At 42.4% G+C, this 20,775-nt stretch overlaps 1 protein-coding gene across 1 annotated transcript; it reads right to left on the bottom strand.

Annotated features, from left to right (window-relative positions):
• Positions 1-480: 480 nt before the first annotated feature.
• On the bottom strand, positions 481-20,471 carry slc22a3 (solute carrier family 22 member 3). The gene is made up of 11 exons (XM_061924253.1): positions 20,082-20,471; positions 16,974-17,077; positions 12,188-12,342; positions 11,943-12,111; positions 9,462-9,579; positions 9,284-9,387; positions 8,953-9,167; positions 5,769-5,877; positions 5,499-5,611; positions 5,331-5,430; positions 481-684 (listed from the first exon to the last, which is right to left on the bottom strand). Exons 1-11 carry the CDS (start codon positions 20,469-20,471, stop codon positions 642-644), a joined length of 1,620 nt encoding a protein of 539 aa, XP_061780237.1. The 3' UTR covers positions 481-641.
• Between the last annotated feature and the right edge of the window lie 304 nt (positions 20,472-20,775).

Raw genomic sequence — 20,775 nt, 5'->3', positions numbered from 1 at the left:
ACTTGTATATTGTACATATTACATATTGTTATGAAAGTGTCTGTTACCACATTATATATATACTTGCAGTGTGTATATTGTACATATTACATAGTGTTATGAAGGTGTCTGTTACTACATTATATATATACTTGCAGTGTGTATATAAAACGTTAATGGAGGATTTTAGATGGTTTTGGAGGGCTTTGAAGGCTAAACTGGGGTGTTTTTTTTATCATCTTTAAAATTGTTAAAAAAAAAAGTTTTTAAAAGACGTGTTCTTGTTTCTCATAATGATTGTGAACGAGAGGCAAAATTCCAAAAAAAAGTGCAGTTCCCCTTTAAGGTTACATTGTGTATATGATCCGGATCGGCCCCAAAATGTAATAATTAGTTCTTTAGTCCAAAACAAATCAATAAGAAACATTTTTATTAAATTGAAATAGTATAAAAATCGTTTCTTACAAATAAAAAGTGTTTAAAATGTAATAATGAGGGGCTTCAGATAAAATTCTGTTTAGGGCCTAAATCTAGCCAGGGGCAATCACCATGGCAACCATTGGAAACATTACATTTCCTGAAAGTTTCATGAAGTCAGCCCATAAGTACCAGGAGTACTGTGAACATCTTCACCTTAAATATGGAAAAGAGCAGAAATCTCATCACGTGGATAAGTCGCTTGTGTGCTTGTGTCGGCTCCGTTTCCTGTAAGAAATGACAAATATGTAGGAGCGGACATTAGACCTGCTGAGACCAGCTATTTACTGAGCGCCAGTTGCCGTTTCAAATGGTGTCACATATTAATAAGCGAGGTACACACACAAATCTTTAGTCTCCAGCTAACTTAATACATTTGTTTTGGCAGATGTCGGACAGAAATCTTTAATACTTCTCCTGCCGCACGTATTGCGAGTAAGTTTTTCCTGTTCTCCAGCATTCGGTTGACCTGATCAGTTTAGCCTTCTCTATGCTTTCGGGGCATTTCCCATTATCTACATTAAATACTTCTTACCTGCACGTTGCCTCCTCGGCTTTCTGCATCTTGAGGACACACCAATTTTTTTGCACTCTATGTGACCCATGCGTCACATGGAGTGCATAAAATTTTTTTAAAAACGTGATTCAATCGGGATGCCGCATTTCTTACAAGATGTTACATGTGTGATGATCCGTTGCCCGGATCATGTTTGGTTTTAGTTTAAGACTCTCTTAGTTCTGTTTCAACACCCCTGGGTTTGTGTTTCTTGGTTGCCATGGGTGCTGATTATTTTCACCTGCCTCTGATTAGTGTTCGAGACGCTCACCTGCTCCCGGGCACTAATCAGAGGTTGGGGTGGGACGGGGGCGTGGTTGGGGGCGTGGCTAAAAGGTGAGGAGTATATTTACAGATAGAATTCACCGATGTTCAGTGATATCTAGCTATATATATATATATATATATATATATATACATATATATATATATATATATTTTATTTTATTTTTTTTATTTTTTTATTTTTTTTATTTTATTATATATGTATATATATATATATACAGTATATATTTTATTATATATATATATATATATATATATATATATATATATATATATATATATATATATATATATATATATATATATATATATATATAAAATAAATACTTGAATTTCAGTGTTAATTTATTTACACATATATACACACACATAACACTCATCTACTCATTGTTGCGTTAAGGGTTGAATTGTCCATCCTTGTTCTATTCTCTGTCACTATTTTTCGAACCATGCTGAACACCCTCTCTGATGACGCATTGCTGTGTGGCACGCACAAAAGTGCTTTCATCAAATGCACTAGATGGCAGTATTGTCCTGTTTAAGAGTGTCGCAACATTGCTGTTTACGGCAGACGAACTGCTTTACGGCATACAAAAAAGTGACTAGCTGTTGTTGTGTGTTGTTGCCACGCTGGGAGGACGTTAATGAAACTGCCTAACAATAAACCCACATAAGAAACCAAGAATTCGCTCTCCATCATTCTATAGTTATAACGTGATTGGGCAGGTAAGCTGTTTATATTGTGGAGGACCTGAGTCCGCCTGAATTTCGGGAGATTTTCGGGAGAAAATTTGTCCCGGGAGGTTTTCGGGAGAGGCGCTGAATTTCGGGAGTCTCCCGGAAAATCCGGGAGGGTTGGCAAGTATGCTTGCACCGAAAAACAACACTACAAAACAAATTCCCAGAATTCCCTGCAGCACCAACTCTTCTGGGACGCTACAATATAAACAAAAGCCATTGGTGGATCTACACCTGACATCCACTGTAATGATACCAAGTACAATGGCGTATCTAGTCGATACTACTATGATTACATCAATATTTTTTAGCTTCATAAAAACGTATTTCGTTTAAAAAAAAAATGTTATATTATGTTTATAAAGTCAGTAAATATGTCCATGGACACATGAGGACTTTGAATATGACCAATGTATGATCTTGTAACAACTTGGTATCGAATCGATACTTAAATGTGTGGTATCATCCAAAACTAATGTCAAGTATCAAAGAAGAGAAGAAGAAGTGATTATTACATTTGAACAGAAGTGTAGATAGAACATGTTAAAAGAGAAAATAAGAAGATATTAACAGTAAATGAACAAGTAGATTAATAATCAATTTTTACAGTTTGTCCCTCATAATGTGTACAAAATAATAGGTGTATAAATGACACAATATGTTACTGCATAATTAGGAGTCTTTGTTTGTTTACTTACTACTAAAAGACAAGTTGTCTATTTTATTTAAGGACTAAATGACAATAATAAACAAATGTTTTTTTGTTCAAATAAAGATAATAATGCAATTTTTTTGTGGTCCCCTTTATTTACAAAAGTACCGAAAAGTACCGAAATACATTTTGGTACCGGTACCAGTATTGGGACAACACTACTTCATGCAACATTACCTTGGTAAATCCTAGCTTCTGATTCCTGTTTCTATGCTAAGTTTTCCCGCTAGCGTTTTCCCTTAGCTTCTCGTGCTATCGGCACGCTTTCCTGTACTTTGGTATTTTGCCTGCTTTGTGGATAATGAATCATTGTCCGACCTGCATGCTGCCTCCGGAGTTCCTCCGGTTTCTGTGTCCAGTACTGTCAGACATACTTGCCAACCTTGAGACCTCCGATTTCGGGAGGTGGGGGGGTGGGGGCGTGGTCGGGGGTGGGGCGGGGCGTGGTTGAGGGCGTGGTTAAGAGGGGAGGAGTATATTGACAGCTAGAATTCACCAAGTCAAGTATTTCATACATATATATATATATATATATGTCTTAATAAGGTTATCCAAAAAATAGTGCTCGATACCGTAGTAGAGCGCAATATATGTATGTGTGGGGAAAAAAATCACAAGACTATTTCATCTCTACAGGCCTGTTTCATGAGGGGTTCCCTCAATCAAAAATCTCCTGATGATTGAGGGAACCCCTCATGAAACAGGCCTGTAGAGATGAAGTAGTCTTGTGATTTTTTTCCCCACACATACATATATATATATATATATATATATATATATATATATATACATATAGATATCTACATCCTGAAAATATGCAAACAAAACTGTGTTTAGATAATTGATACTTCAAACTTGCATAAATAAATATTAAGGAATATAACATAACTTGGCTTCTGAGAGTTTCAAAATGTAATGAATAAAATGCTAAAGTTGTTGATAAACAAGCAATTATTTTAATAATTAAATATGGTCATTTTAAATGAATTATTATGAAAATTTAAAATCAATTATTTCCAATATGTTATTTTAATGTATAATTCTATGGCTGAATGTAATAAGGAGTCAGGAAAAAATACAAATAAAAATACAATTAATTTTGATGTTTTAGCAAAATATAGTAAAAATGTATTTAGTTTATTTTAATTTTTTAAATTAATAAATATATTTATTTTTAGGTAAAATAAACATAATACTACAATTTATCTCTAGTCTGGATGATTTACCGTATTTTCCGCACCATAAGGCGCCCTGGGTTATAAGCCGCGCCTTCAATGAACGGCATATTTCAAAACTTTGTCCACCTATAAGCCGCCCCGTGTTATAAGCCGCATCTAACTGCGCTGAAGGGAATGTCAAAAAAACAGTCAGATAGGTCAGTCAAACTTTAATAATATATTAAAAACCAGCGTGATGTGGGCGCGCATGGAGTCGTATATCAACATGGACGGAGCTGCGTGAAAAAAGCCACCCGGCCTCTTCGCGTAAACTTACCTTAACCACTCGCTCATCTTTTCTTCATCCATCCATCCCTTCGAGTTAGCTTTTATGATGACGCCGGCTGGAAAGGTCTCTTTTGGCAAGGTCTTCCTTTTGAATATCACCATGGGTGGAAGTTTCTGGCCATTAGCATGGCAAGCTAGAACCACAGTGAAGGATGACTTCTCATTCCCTGTGGTGCGAATATTCACCGTACGTGCTCCCGTTGTATCCACAGTGCGGTTCACAGGAATATCAAAAGTCAGTGGAACCTCGTCCATGTTGATAATGTTCTCTGGCCGGATCTTTTTTTCAGCTATCTTGTTTTTACAATATGCACGGAAAGTAGCCAGCTTTTCTTGAAAGTCTTTAGGCAGTTGCTGTGAAATAGTAGTCCGTGTGCGGATGGAGAGATTGCGTCTTTTCATGAACCGGAAACCTGTCGCTTAGTAGGAGCCATTTTGTGGTCTTTACAGATGTAAACACACAAAGGAAATGAAACGTAATATCCGCGCGCTTCTTCTTCTTCTTCTACGCGGGCGGGTGGTTGCTTACAGTAGAAGAAGAAGCGCTTCCTCTTCTATGGCGGCGGGTGCTTCCTCTTCTACGGGGAAAAAAGATGGCAGCTGTTTACCGTAGTTGCGAGACCTAAACTTTATGAAAATGAATCTTAATATTAATCCATATATAAAGCGCACCGGGTTATAAGCCGCACTGTCAGCTTTTGAGTAAATTTGTGGTTTTTAGGTGCGGCTAATAGTGCGGAAAATACGGTAGTTCTTGTCACCCTGTTGTCCTCCCTTCATGAAAAAAGGCTGTCCTCACTCAGGTCCGCATGGAGCTGGAGGGGGCGTGGCTTCCAGCTCCGGCTGAAAACCGGGAGATTTTCGGGAGAATATTTGTCCCGGGAGGTTTTCGGGAGAGGCGCTGAATTTCGGGAGTCTCCCGGAAAATTCGGGAGGGTTGGCAAGTATGCTATTAGAGCAAATTCACTCTCAACACTCGTCAGACTACACAACAATCTCATGAAAAAGTGAAACTCGGGACTTGTTTTTGATGTGTGTTCCCCACTTAATGTATTTCCATAATTGGAAGTAAACCCACCGTCTGAGGTTCTCCATATCTTCCACGGTCTCCGGCAGTGCGACTCCCTTCATCTCAGGCAGCAACGTCACCAAGCCGCTGTAAACCACCGACATAACTCCTTCGACAGAAAAAACAACAACCCAGGTTTAGATCATGTCTGAGGTGTGAGGACATTATTTGACGTACCAAAGACGAGAAGTGGCAGCTCCTGCCAGATTTTTGAGAGCCTGTAGAGCAGCAAAGGGGCCACAATGACTCCGGCGTCACTGGCTGACGAACACACGGACACACCCACGTTTCTAAGGACGAGGAAGCAAAAAGACTTGCATGTTAGCACGGACCACCAGTTGTAGATGACGCCATTTAAGGATAATGACCGTCCAAGAATATTATTCACTATATAACGTCTCCAAGGACGTGAAAAAAAAACCCATCCACGGCAATTCAGTTTCATACCTCAGAGTAGTCGGATACATCTCTGTGTTGGCGAAGTTGACTGTCTCGAATCCGACAGCGATGGCAAGCCTCCCGATATTCACGATGGCTTTTTTCAACCAGGACAAATCTTTAGGGAAGACACAAAACAGGGTCAATGGCGATAGGCTGCTAAGGGATTTATTTCGGAAGACATCATGGGAGTGTGCCAGCGTCAGCTCCACCTAGCCCAGGAGACAAACATAGAGACTATAGAGACCTACCTGAAGAGACTACCCTACCCAAGAAAATAAATCTACCCAAGGAGACAAATATATTTGAAAAACCTACCTAAAGAGACTAACCTACCTGAAGAGACTAACCTACCTGAGAAGAAAAACCTACCCGAGGAAACTAACATTCTACAGGGGACACATATATTTGAGGAACCTAACCTACCCGAGTAGGCTGACGTACCCAAAGAGAACAATATACCTGAGGAGACTAACTTACCCGAGTAGTATAACATACCTGAGGAAATTAACCTACTCGAGTAGACTGATGTACCCAAAGAGAACAGCATATCCGAGGAGACTATCCTACCCGAGTAGAATCACATACCTGAGGAAGCAAACCTACCTGAGGAGCCTAACATACCCCAGGAGACAAATATATTTGGAAAAACCTACCTAAAGAGACTAACCTACCTGAGAAGAAAAACCTACCCGAAGAAACTAACATTCTATTGGAGACAAATACTGTATATTTGAGGAACCTAACCTACCCGAGTAGACTGACGTGCCCCAAAGAGAAAAACCTACCTGAAGAGACAAACCTACCCGAGTAGTATAACATACCTGAGGAAACAAACCTACCCGAGGAGACTAACATACCTGAGGAGACAAATATATTTGAAAAATCTACCTAATGAAACTAACCTACCTGAAGAGACTAACTTACCCGAGAAGACAAACCTACCCGAGGAAACTAACATACCCGAGGAGACAAATATATTTGAAGAAACTAACCTACCCGGCTGACGTACTCACAGAGAACCTGAAGAGACTAACCTACCCGAGAAAAGAAATCTACCCGAGGAAACTAACATACCCAAGGAGACAAATATATTTGAAAAACCTACCTAAAGAGACTAACCCTACCTGAAGAGACTAACCTACCTGAGAGGAAAAACCTACCCGAGGAAACTAACATTCTATAAGAGACAAATATATTTGAGGAACCTAACCGACCCGATTAGACTGACGTACCCCAAAGAGAAAAACCTACCTGAGGAGACTAACTTACCCGAGTAGTATAACATACCTGAGGAAATTAACCTACTCGAGTAGACTGATGTACCCAAAGAGAACAGCATACCTGAGGAGACTAACCTACCCGAGTAGAATCACATACCTGAGGAAACAAACCTACCTGAGGAGCCTAACATACCCCAGGAGACAAATATATTTGAAAAACCTACCTAAAGAGACTAACCTACCTGAGAAGAAAAACCTACCCGAGGAAACTAACATTCTATTGGAGACAAATACTGTATATTTGAGGAACCTAACCTACCCGAGTAGACTGACGTACCCCAAAGAGAAAAATCTGCCCGAAGAGACAAACCTACCCGAGTAGTATAACATACCTGAGGAAACAAACCTACCCGAGGAGACTAACATACCGGAGGAGACAAATATATTTGAAAAACCTACCTAAAGAGACTAATCTACCTGAAGAGACTAACCTACCTGAGAGGAAAAACCTACCCGAGGAAACTAACATTCTATAAGAGACAAATATATTTGAGGAACCTAACCGACCCGAGTAGACTGACGTACCCCAAAGAGAAAAACCTACCTGAAGAGACTAACCTACCCGAGTAGTATAACATACCTGAGGAAACAAACATACCTGAGGAGACAAATATATTTGAAAAACCTACCTAAAGAGACTAACCTACCCGAAGAGATTAACTTACCCGAGAAGACAAACCTACCCGAGGAAACTAACATACTAGAGGAGACAAATACATTTGAAGAAACTAACCTACCTGGGTAAACTGACATGCCCAAAGAGACTAACCTACCTGAAGAGACTAACTTACCCGAGAGGACAAACCTACCCGAGGAAACTAACATACCCGAGGAGACAAATATATTTGAAGAAACTAACCTGACGTAAAGAGAAAAACCTACCTGAAGAGACTAACCTACCTGAAAGGACTAACCTACCCGGGGAAACTAACTTACTAGAGGAGACAAATATATTTGAAGACACTAACCTACCCGGGTAGACTGACATGCCCAAAGAGACTAACCTACCTGAAGACTTTAACCTACCCGAGGAAACTAACATACCCGAGGAGACAAATATATTTGAAGAAACTAACCTGACGTAAAGAGAAAAACCTACCTGAAGAGACTAGCCTACCTGAAGAGACTAACCTACCTGAAGAGACTAACCTACCTAAAGGGACTAACCTACCCGGGGAAACTAACATAACCGAGGAGACAAATATATTTGAAGAAACTAAGCTGACGTAAAGAGAAAAACCTACCTGAAGAGACTAACCTACCTGAAGGGACTAACCTACCCGGGGAAACTAACATACTAGAGGAGACAAATACATTTGAAGAAACTAACCTACTTGGGTAGACTGACATGCCCAAAGAGACTAACCTACTTGAAGAGACTAACTTACCCGAGAAGACAAACCTACCCGAGGAAACTAACATACCCGAGGAGACAAATATATTTGAAGAAACTAACCTGACGTAAAGAGAAAAACCTACCTGAAGAGAGTAGCCTACCTGAAGAGACTAACCTACCTGAAGGGACTAACCTACCCGGGGAAACTAACATACTAGAGGAGACAAATATATTTGAAGACACTAACCTACCCGGGTAGACTCACATGCCCAAAGAGACTAACCTACCTGAAGACTTTAACCTACCTGAGAAAACTAACATACGATAGGAGACACATATATTTGAGGAAACTAACCTACCGGGGTAAACTGACATACCCAAAGAGAAAAACCTACCTGAAGAGACTAACCTACCCGAGTAGTTTAACATACTGTAGGAGACAAACATATTCAGGGGACAAACTTACCCGACAAGGTTAACATCCCAGAGGAGACTAACCCACTTAAGTAGACTTACAGACACAAGTAAACTGACCTACCGGAGGAAACAAACATATTTCAGGAGACAAACTTACCGGAGGGGACAAAGGGCACTACGAGGCAGGCGAGGCCTCCGGTTAAATTGGTGGCGGTCATCAGTGAGCGTCGACCAATTCTATCAACCAGAAGGTAGAAAATGAGGCCCGTAGGAAGTTCCACCAGCGCAGAGATGAAGAAGTCCAAGAAATGGTCATCACCTGTTATTCCCAGGCGTAAAACCAGGCCATGGAACACAATGCTGCTTGTGAACCTGGGAGGCGGAAATCAGGGCAAAGTTAAACCGAAGCAAGGAAGTTCTTTCAACCTTGGATTGATTGAGTTTGGTCTATGAAGTCCACAATGAAGAAGGTCATCAAAGTCACTCACCAGGCGTAGGTTAGAATGAGAGTGTTCCTCCTGATCAAAGGTGTCCTCACCAAGTCCAGGACTGATCCAGGATGGACTTCTTTCTTCTCGTCCAGAGGAATGATCTGGAAAGTGAAAAATGAATAACTGCGACCGGGTTCCAAGATCCTATGTTGAATTGCCAGAAATGAACACATACCTCTTGGAAGTTTTGCGGCAGACTCCTCCCATTGCGCTTGGCGATGTCGGACGCGATGCTCATGGCCTCCGAGGTCCTCTTTTGAGCAAAAAGCCAGCGTGGAGATTCTGGAACTAGCCTTAAAATAACCAGAGTCGGGTAAATGCTTTGAATTAAAATCTAGTTATTGTCATTGCTGAACATGCAATCTTAAAGGAGACCTATGCTGATTTTCCACTTTTCTGACTTATAAATTGTTACAGTGTCTTTATCGAATCAGAGAGTGGGTAAGTGTACGTACTGTGGTGACCGGGTGAATCTGTATAATAGTTATGATGTTTGTTTTTGACCATGTCTGAAGAAAACCTTCAAGGTATTTTACATTAAACTTGTCCTAAAGGTACCTTGTTATTGTGCAATACTAACCATATTCAAATAATAACAGTATTGTGCCGCTAATCGCTAGCTGGCAACTCGAGCGCTAATTGTGGTGACCGGGTGAATCTATATAATATGCATAACCTGCATCTCTGTCTGGACTGGAGCCTGCAATGCCTCAGACTGGAAGTCTCTGCAGAGAGTGATCACCAGGACTCCTCTTCCTCCTATCCGGGAGATCGCAAAAACAGTATTGTGCCGCTAATCGCGAGCTGGCAACTCGAGTGCTAATTTATAGCTGACAACTAGCGCTCTAATCGGCAGCTGGCAACTTGTGCGCCAATCGCAAGCTGGCAACTAACGCTCTAATCTGCAGCTGGCAATTAGAACACTGATAGATAGCTGGCAACTAGCGCTCTAATCGCCAGCTGCCCACTAGCATGTTAATCGCTAGTCGCAACAAGTACGCTGATCACTAGCTGACAACTAACGCACTCATCGCTTGCTGGCAACTAGAGCGATAATCGCTCCCTGAGAACGAGTGAAATGATAGCTAGCTGACAACTAGTGCGCTAATTGTTAGTTGACAACTAAGGCATTTATCGTTAGCTGACAACTACAGCGCTAATCACTAGCTGACTATTACCACGCTAATTATTAGCTGCCAGTCAACCCGCCAATTATTAGCTGACGTCTAAGGCGCCAATTGCTAGCTGAAAAATAGAGCGTTAATCTCTAGCTGACAACTTGCGCGCCAATCAAAAACTGACTACTAGAGTGTAATTGTTAGCTGGCAACTACAGTACAGCGCTAATCGTTAGTTGACAATTGCTAGCTGGCAACTGCAGCATGAATTGCTACCTGACAACTACCGTGCCAATTGCTGGCTGACAACAAGAGGGTTAGTCGTTAGCTTGCAACTACAGCGCTAATTGCTAGATGACAATTATGCACTATTTGCTAGCTGGCATCTACAGCGCGCATCCCTAGCTGGCAACTAAATAAAGACTAATAAGACTGTGTACCCACAAAGAAGGATGAAAACAACTGAAATGTCTAGAGCTTGGCAGGTGACAATTATGCATTATTTGCTAGCTAGCAACTACAGCACGCATCGCTAGCTGGCAACTAAAGAGCTAATCGATAGTTGACAACTTGTGTGCTAATCCATAGCTGACAACCAACGCACTAACCACTAGTTGAAAACTACAGTGCTATTTGCTAGCTGGCAACCAGACCATTAATTTCTAGCTGACAACTAGCGTACTAGTCATTAGCCGGCAAGTAGTACGCCAATTGTTAGCTGAAAATGATAGCTCTAATTGCAAGCTGAAATCCAGCATGCCAATCGCTAGCTGACAACTAGTGTCAATTAGTGCGTTAGTTGTCAGCTAGAAATTAATGGTCTGGTTGCCAGCTAGCAAATAGCGCTGTAGTTTTAAACTATTGGTTAGTGCGTTGGTTGTCAGCTATGGATTAGCACACAAGTTGTCAACTATCGATTAGCTCTTTAGTTGCCAGCTAGCGATGCGTGCTGTAGTTGCTAGCTAGCAAATAATGCATAATTGTAACCTGCCAAGCTCTAGACATTTCAGTTGTTTTCATCCTTCTTTGTGGGTACACAGTCCACAGTAAGTCTTTGCTGTCGTCCAGCATTCTGTTTTTGTTTACTTTGCAGCCAGTTCAGTTTGAGTTTCGTTCTGCATAGCCTTCCCTAAGCTTCAATGCCTTTTCTTAGCGGCACTCACCTTTTGTTTATTTTTGGTTTAAGCATTAGACACCTTTTTACCTGCACACTGCCTCCCGCTGTTTCCGACATCTACAAAGCAATTAGCTACCGGCTGCCACCTACTGATATGGAAGAGTATTACACGGTTACTCTGCCGAGCTCTAGACAGCACCGACACTCAACAACACATCATTTGCAGACTAGAATTACTGGTTTGCAAAAACGATTTTTAACCCAAATAGGTGAAATTAGATCATCTCCCACGGCACACCAGACTGTATCTCACGGCACAGTAGACAAAGACTGCTCTAGGGGTCTGTTTAACACCTCTGATCTGGACCACACGGAAGTGTTTTGAATGCAGATTAAGAATCATCAAATGTTATTGGAGTTACCAGCAGTAGGAGATGAAGAGGAAGCAAGGTGCACTAAGGACAAGTTGCAGCGTCCTCCAGGAGGACACAAAGTAGGCCAGGCCGGGCAGGACCGCCATGCCGACGGAGTAGGACGTCCGACACACCAAGGACACAAACTTCCGGTTGTTGGAGCTGAAGAATTCAAACACTGGACGTGACAACGAGGGTAATGGTAAATAATGATACCGATACCGATGCTCATGATAACCAGCGCCGATGCTTACTGAGGACGTAACATGACGTCAATGCGCCCTTGGCAAAGAAGCCCTGCAGGAAGCGGAAGACCAGCAGCAGCGGGTACCACGGCGCCAGCGCCACAGCCACCCCGGCCACGCTGAGGCAGAGCGTGAAGGTGATAAAACATGGCTTCCTGCCGAACCTGTGGGACAACATTCACTCGTTGAATCTCTGCGAGGAATACATGGCTCCTTCCAGGATTTCGCAAAATTTAACCCACTTTGGTCTATCGTTGACGTTTTTAGCCGATCGAATCGTCCTTCTATCAGGTGTACTAGAGGGGAGGCTATGCCAGATAGTTAAACCTAGGACCCAGAAGGAGTAGTGTGGTTTTCGCCCTGGTTGTGAAACTGTGGCCCAGGTCTATATTCTTTCTGGGGACGGTGGGGAGAGTGGTTGTGCCAGCAACCTGAGGCTTCCCGGTTCAAGCCCCACCTACTACCAACCTCGTCGCGTCAACCTACTCAGTGGCCTAGTGGTTAGAGTGTCCGCCCTGAGATGGGTAGGTTGTGAGTTGAAACCCTGGCCGAGTCATACCAAAGACTATAAAAATGGGAGCCATTACCTCCCTGCTTGGCACTCAGCATCAAGGGTTGGAATTGGGGGTTAAATTACCAGAAATGATTCCCGGGCACGGCACTGCTGCTGCCCACTGCTCCTCTCACCTCCCAGGGGGTGAACAAGAGGATGGGGAGGCTATGCCAGATAGTTAAACCTAGGACCCAGATAGTTAAACCTAGGACCCAGAAGGAGTAGTGTGGTTTTCGCCCTGGTTGTGAAACTGTGGCCCAGGTCTATATTCTTTCTGGGGACTGTGTGGCGCGGTTGGGAGAGTGGCCGTGCCAGCAACCTGAGGGTTCCCGGTTCAATCCCCACCATACTACCAACCTCGTCACGTCAACCTACTCAGTGGCCTTGTGGTTAGAGTGTCCGCCCTGAGATTAGTAGGTTGTGAGTTGAAACCCTGGCCGAGTCATACCAAAGACTATAAAAATGGGAGCCATTACCTCCCTGCTTGGCACTCAGCATCAAGGGTTGGAATTGGGGGTTAAATCACCAGAAATGATTCCCGGTCACGGCACTGCTGCTACCCACTGCTCCCCTCACCTCCCAGGGGGTGAACAAGGGGATGGGGAGGCTATGCCAGATAGTTAAACCTAGGACCCAGATAGTTAAACCTAAGACCCAGAAAGAGTAGTGTGGTTTTCGCCATGGTTGTGAAACTGTGGCCCAGATCTATATTCTTTCTGGGGACAGTGTGGCGTGGTTGGTAGAGTGGCTGTGCCAGCAACCTGAGGGTTCCCGGTTCAATCCCCACCATACTACCAACCTCGTCACGTCAACCTACTCAGTGGCCTTGTGGTTAGAGTGTCCGCCCTGAGATTAGTAGGTTGTGAGTTCAAACTCTGGCCGAGTCATAAAAATGGGACTCATTACCTCCCTGCTTGGCACTCAGCATCAAGGGTTGAAATTGGGTGTTAAATCACCAAAAATGATTCCCGGCCGCGGCACCGCTGCTGCCCATTGCTCCCCTCACCTCCCAGGGGGTGAACAAGGGGATGGGGAGGCTATGCCAGATAGTTAAATCTAGGACCCAGAAGGAGTTGTGTGGTTTTCGCCATGGTTGTGAAACTGTGGCCCAGATCTATATTCTTTCTGGGGACAGTGTGGCGTGGTTGGTAGAGTGGCTGTGCCAGCAACCTGAGGGTTCCCGGTTCAATCCCCACCATACTACCAACCTCGTCACGTCAACCTACTAAGTGGCCTTGTGGTTAGAGTGTCCGCCCTGAGATTAGTAGGTTGTGAGTTCAAACCCCGGCCGAGTCATAAAAATGGGACTCATTACCTCCCTGCTTGGCACTCAGCATCAAGGGTTGAAATTGGGTGTTAAATCACCAAAAATGATTCCCGGCCGCGGCACCGCTGCTGCCCACTGCTCCCCTCACCTCCCAGGGGGTGAACAAGAGGATGGGGAGGCTATGCCAGATAGTTAAACCTAGGACCCAGAAGGAGTAGTGTGGTTTCACCCTGGTTGTGAAACTGTGGCCCAGGTCTATATTATTTCTGGGGACGGTGTGGCGCGGTTGGGAGAGTGGTTGTGCCAGCAACCTGAGGCTTCCCGGTTCAATCCCCACCTAGTACCAACCTCGTCGCGTCAACCTACTCAGTGGCCTAGTGGTTAGAGTGTCCGCCCTGAGATGGGTAGATTGTGAGTTGAAACCCTGGCCGAGTCATACCAAAGACTATAAAAATGGGAGCCATTACCTCCCTGCTTGGCACTCAGCATCAAGGATTGGAATTGGGGGTTAAATCACCAAGAATGATTCCCGGGCGTGGCACTGCTGCTGCCCACTGCTCCCCTCACCTCCCAGGGGGTGAACAAGGGGATGGGGAGGCTATGCCAGATAGTTAAACCTAGGACCCAGAAGGAGTAGTGTGGTTTTCGCCCTGGTTGTGAAACTGTGGCCCAGGTCTATATTCTTTCTGGGGACGGTGTGGCCCGGTTGTGAGAGTAGCCGTGCCAGCAACCTGAGGGTTCTTGGTTCAATTCCCACCTACTACCAACCTGGTCGCGTCAACCTACTCAGTGGCCTAGTGGTTAGGGTGTCCGCCCTGAGATTGGTAGGTTGTGAGTTCAAACCCCGGCCGAGTCATAACAAAGAGTATAAAAATGGAACTCATTACCTCCCTGCTTGGCACTCAGTATCAAGGGTTGGAATTGGGGGTTAAATCACCAGAAATGATTCCCGGTCACGGCACTGCTGCTGCCCACTGCACCCCTCACCTCCCAGGGGGTGAACAAGAGGATGGGGAGGCTATGCCAGATAGTTAAACCTAAGACCCAGAAGGAGTAGTGTGGTTTTCATCCTGGTTGTGAAACTGTGGCCCAGGTCTATATTCTTTCTGGGGACAGTATGGCGTGGTTGGTAGAGTGGCTGTGCCAGCAACCTGAGGGTTCCCGGTTCAATCCCCACCATACTACCAACCTCGTCACGTCAACCTACTCAGTGGCCTAGTGGTTAGAGTGTCCGCCCTGAGTTTAGTAGGTTGTGAGTTCAAACTCTGGACGAGTCATAAAAATGGGACTCATTACCTCCCTGCTTGGCACTCAGCATCAAGGGTTGAAATTGGGTGTTAAATCACCAAAAATGATTCCCGGCCGCTGCACCGCTGCTGCCCACTGCTCCCCTCACCTCCCAGGGGGTGAACAAGAGGATGGGGAGGCTATGCCAGATAGTTAAACCTAAGACCCAGAAGGAGTAGTGTGGTTTTCGCCCTGGTTGTGAAACTGTGGCCCAGGTCTATATTCTTTTTGGGGACGGTGTGGCGCGGTTGGGAGAGTAGCCATGCCAGCAACCTGAGGGTTCCTGGTTTAATACCCACCTACTACCAACCTGGTCGCGTCAACCTACTCAGTGGCCTAGTGGTTAGAGTGTCCGCCCTGAGATGGGTAGGTTGTGAGTTGAAACCCTGTCCGAGTCATACCAAAGACTATAAAAATGGGAGCCATTACCTCCCTGCTTGGCAGTCAGCATCAAGGGTTGGAATTGGGGGTTAAATCACCAAAAATGATTCCCACTGCTCCCCTCACCTCCCAGGGGGTGATCAAGGGGATGGGTCAAATGCAGAGGACACATTTCACCACACCTCGTGTGTGTGTGACAATCATTGCTACTTTAACTTTAACTGAACGTCCGTTGTGTCCTTGAGCAAGACACTTCACCCTTGCTCCTGATGGGTGGTGGTCAGGGCCTTGCATGGCAGCTCCCGCCATCAGTGTGTGAATGTGTGTGTGAATGGGTGAATGTGGAAATAGTGTCAAAGCGCTTTGAGTACCTTGAAGGTAGAAAAGCGCTATACAAGTATAACTCATTCATTCACCTCCAGGATTTCGCAAAATTCAACCGACTTTGGCCAATCGTCGACGTTTTTAGCCGATCGAATTTGTCCCGGCAGCACTTAAATGTCCTTCTATCAGGTGTACTGGAGGGGAGGCTATGCCAGATAGTTAAACCTAAGACCCGGAAGGAGTAGTGTGGTTTTCGCCCTGGTTGTGAAACTGTGGACCGGGTCTATATTCTCGGCAGTGCTTTATGGACTTTTAGAAGGCTTTTGACCGTGTAAAATGGTAAATGGATTATATTTGTATAGTGCTTTTCTACCTTCAAGGTACTCAAAGTGCTTTGACACTATTTCCACATTCACCCATTCACACACTGATGGCGGGAGCTGCCATGCAAGGCCCTGACCACGACCCATTAGGAGCAAGGGTGAAGTGTCTTGTTCAAGGACACAACGGACGTGACGAGGTTGGTAGAAGGTGGGGATTGAACCAGGAACCCTCAGTTTGCTGGCACGGCGACTCTCCCAACCACGCCATTCTGCCCCCACGTGTCCCTCGGCAAGTCCTGTGGGGAGTGCTCAGAGAGTATGGGGTATCCGAGCACTTGATTGTGGTGGTCTGCTCCCTGTATGATTGGTGTCAGAGCTTGGTCCGCATTGCCGGCAGTGAGTCGGACCAGTTTCCAGTGAGGGTCAGACTCCGCCAGGGCGGCCCTTTGGTGTGTGCACTGCCGAACATGGACCGGTACTTTTAAAAGGCGGTATAGTACCCAATATTATTCATTAGTATCGCGGTACTGTACTAGTACCGGTATACCGTACAACCCTATGTCCAGCCCTTTTTTAGCCTTCAAAAATCACAAAATAAGTCGGCGAAATCCTGGGGGATTGTTACATTCCCCCCCCCCCAAATAATGTTGGAAAGGACACCTGTCTGCCATGAAGCCGGTGATGAACGCTCCAACGAAGAGTCCGCTTGCCAGGATGACTTGATTCAGGTCCGCCAACCAGGATCTCTCACACACCAAGAAGAACTGAAGCGAGGAGAAGACCGGATGTGAAACTGGACCATGTGGCCCTCCATCTTGGACATGTATCAATCAATAACAAGCTCCTTCCTGTGACTGATCTCCTCAGGCGCAGGTGTCAAACTCAAAGCCATCATTTTATGTGACCCACGAATGCCTGGAAATAAAGTACTTGATCTTTTCCTACTAAATGTATTTGTTCTTTCCAAAAAAATACATGTACTGCATGAAATTGGATACTTGATGAAGGCGAACAGTATAAAGACCAGCAGACCCGAAGATCCGGCGCCGGAACATAGTTCTCTGTTTACAGTAAGCTATGGCGTCTCTGGCTCCCCTCCCACGTACTTGCTCTCTCTCTGTGTCTTCCCAGTTCCCGTGTCTTATGTCCTTTGTGTTTCCCGCAGTGCTACCAGTTTTACAGTAATATGGTGTAAAAAAAAACAAAAAACAAACAATGTAATATTTACGGTACAATTGCGCCAATTTTTTAAAATGTCAAATCTACAAAAAAATGTTTACAGGGTGTGTGAAAAAATACATAATCAAATGCAAAGGCAATTGTCTAATGCAGTGATCTTGAAATTGTGGCACGTGTACCACCAGCAGTACACTGGCTCCATCTAGTGGTACACCACAGAATCACTTAATTAAACATTCAAAGACAGTGTTACTGTTCAAACTGCGTGCAATGTTACAGTGGCCAAAAATATTAAAAATACTTGGTAAATAAAACCTCTGCCTTGTTTTTAATAAATACTTAGGCCTACTACGCTACTGTATTTTCATTATGGTGCTACTTTACACTACTGTATAATGCTTATGTTCCTTTTGACTGTACATGGACTGTAAATGTATAATGTATTTTTATTATTCACATGTGAATAATGCTGTATAATAGACTGTATTTATATTATTCACATGTGAATAATGTTGTATAATAGACTGTATTTATGTTATTCACATGTGAATAATGCTATACACCAGACTGTATTTATGGTATTCACATGTGAATAATGCTGCATAATAGACTGTATTTATGTTATTCACATGTGAATAATGCTGTATAATAGACTGTATTTATGTTATTCACATGTGAATAATGCTGTATAATAGACTGTATTTATGTTATTCACATGTGAATAATGCTGTATAATAGACTGTATTTATATTATTCACATGTGAATAATGCTGCATAACAGACTGTATTTATGTTATTCACATGTGAAAAATGCTGTATAATAAACTGTGTTTATGTTATTCACATATGAATAATGCTGTATAATAGACTGTATTTATATTATTCTCATGTGAATAATGCTGTATAATAGACTGTATTTATGTTATTCACATGTGAATAATGCTGTATAATAGACTGTATTTATATTATTCACATGTGATTAATGCTGTATAATAGACTGTATGTATGTTATTCACATGTGAATAATGCTGTATAATAGACTGTATTTATGTTATTCACATGTGAATAATGCTGTATAATAGACTGTGTTTATGTTATTCACATGTGAATAATGCTGCATAACAGACTGTATTTATGTTATTCACATGTGAAAAATGCTGTTTAATAGACTGTATTTATGTTATTCACATGTGAATAATGCTGTATAATAGACTGTATTTATATTATTCACATGTGATTAATGCTGCATAACAGACTGTATTTATATTATTCACATGTGAATAATGCTGTATAATAGACTGTATTTATATTATTCACATGTGATTAATGCTGCAAAACAGACTGTATATATGTTATTCACATGTGAAAAATGCTGTATAATAGACTGTATTTATGTTATTCACATGTGAATAATGCTGTATAATAGACTGTATTTGTTATTCACATGTGAATAATGCTGTATAATAGACTGTATGTATATTATTCACATGTGAATAATGCTGTATAATAGACTGTATTTAAATTATTCACATGTGAATAATGCTGTTTAATAGACTGTATTTATATTATTCACATGTGAATAATGCTGCATAACAGACTGTATTTATGTTATTCACATGTTAATAATGCTGCATAATAGACTGTATTTATATTATTCACATGTGAATAATGCTGTATAATAGACTGTATTTATATTATTCACATGTGAATAATGCTGTATAATAGACTGTATTTATATTATTCACATGTGAATAATACTGTATAATAGACTGTATTTATGTTATTCACATGTGAATAATGCTGTATAATAGACTGTATTTATATTATTCACATGTGAATAATGCTGTATAATACACTGCATTTATATTATTCACATGTGAATAATGCTGTATAATAGACTGTATTTATGTTATTCACATGTGAATAATGCTGTATAATAGACTGTATTTACGTTATTCACATGTGAATAATGCTGTATAATAGACTGTATTTATCTTATTCACATGTGAATAATGCTGTATAATAGACTGTATTTATGTTATTCACATGTGAATAATGCTGTATAATAGACTGTATTTATATTATTCACATGTGAATAATGCTGCATAACAGACTGTATTTATGTTATTCACATGTGAAAAATGTTGTATAATAGACTGTATTTATGTTATTCACATGTAAATAATGCTGTATAATAGACTGTATTTATGTTATTCACATGTGAAAAATGCTGTATAATAGACTGTATTTATGTTATTTACATGTGAATAATGCTGTATAATAAACTGTATTTATGTTATTCACATGTGAATAATGCTGTATAATAGACTGTATTTATGTTATTCACATGTGAATAATGCTGTATAATAGACTGTATTTATGTTATTCACATGTGAATAATGCTGTTTAATAGACTATATTTATATTATTCACATGGAAAAAAATACCTAAGTGTTTATTGTTTATTGTAAGCGGACTGGGGTGCTGAATTTCCCCCAGGGATCAATAAAGTACTTTCTATTCTATTCTACTCTATTCAGCTGAGGAACAGAAAGAAGCAAGAAAAGAAAGAGTTGATGAAGAGAATACCTCCGAAACAAAAGTGCTGTGACTTTTATCAAAGCTCCATGTTCCATCACAGGGTACCACCAGGGTCCGGTTGGACGGCAGCCAGTCCTCGTCGCTGCACCGGTCCCGGCTGACGCTCCGGTTCAAGTGGAACCTCTCGCAGCGGCTGAAGGACGTCCCCGAGCGGGGCACGGTGACCCGCCTGGCCTGGGCCTCAGTCCAGCCGCACGCTTCTTGCAGGAGCTCGGCCGTCGGCACCGCGCACCAGTGATCCGGCGTCTGCCCTAAGAACACGACCCCCACCAGCACGAAGGCGAAGGGGATCAAGAGCAGCGAGCCCAGCGCCACCAGCCGCTTCTGGAACGGCCCGAAGTCTCCGACGTGCGCCATGAGGTCGTTCACGTCCGCCATCGCGGCCCAAAGTCCCAAAGTCTGAGGAGACGACTGCTTGCCAGGGAGCAATCGGGGTCGGGAGGAGTGCGGCTCAAAGTCCTGATCAGTCGTTATCAGACTTGAGTTCACTGGTCCTCACTTGGAAAGAAGCCTTCTTAGAATATGTAATACAATCATTTAATAATAATAATTATAATAATAATAATAATTGATTTTATTTGTAAAAAGCACTTTATATTGAGTAAACAATCTCAAAGTGCTACAGTGTATTAAAAAATAAATAAATGAAAATAAATAAATAAATAAATAAATAAATAAATAA

This window comes from Nerophis lumbriciformis, linkage group LG29, assembly GCF_033978685.3.
Source record: "Nerophis lumbriciformis linkage group LG29, RoL_Nlum_v2.1, whole genome shotgun sequence".
In the NCBI taxonomy this organism is placed as follows: Eukaryota; Metazoa; Chordata; class Actinopteri; order Syngnathiformes; family Syngnathidae; genus Nerophis; species Nerophis lumbriciformis.
The sequence above is the reverse complement of the archived record's forward strand: the minus strand, read 5'-3'. Positions and strand labels throughout refer to the sequence as shown.

Excerpts from the sequence above, each read along its gene's own strand:
- slc22a3 (XM_061924253.1), bottom strand. The coding sequence starts at position 20,471 with ATGGCGGACGTGAACGACCTCATGGCGCACGTCGGAGACTTCGGGCCG. Across the intron at positions 12,112-12,187 it reads GACGTCATGTTACGTCCTCA|TGTTTGAATTCTTCAGCTCC; the intron begins GTAAGCATCGGC and ends TGTCACGTCCAG. Across the intron at positions 5,878-8,952 it reads AGTGCCCTTTGTCCCCTCCG|ATTTGTCCTGGTTGAAAAAA; the intron begins GTAAGTTTGTCT and ends TCTTCCCTAAAG.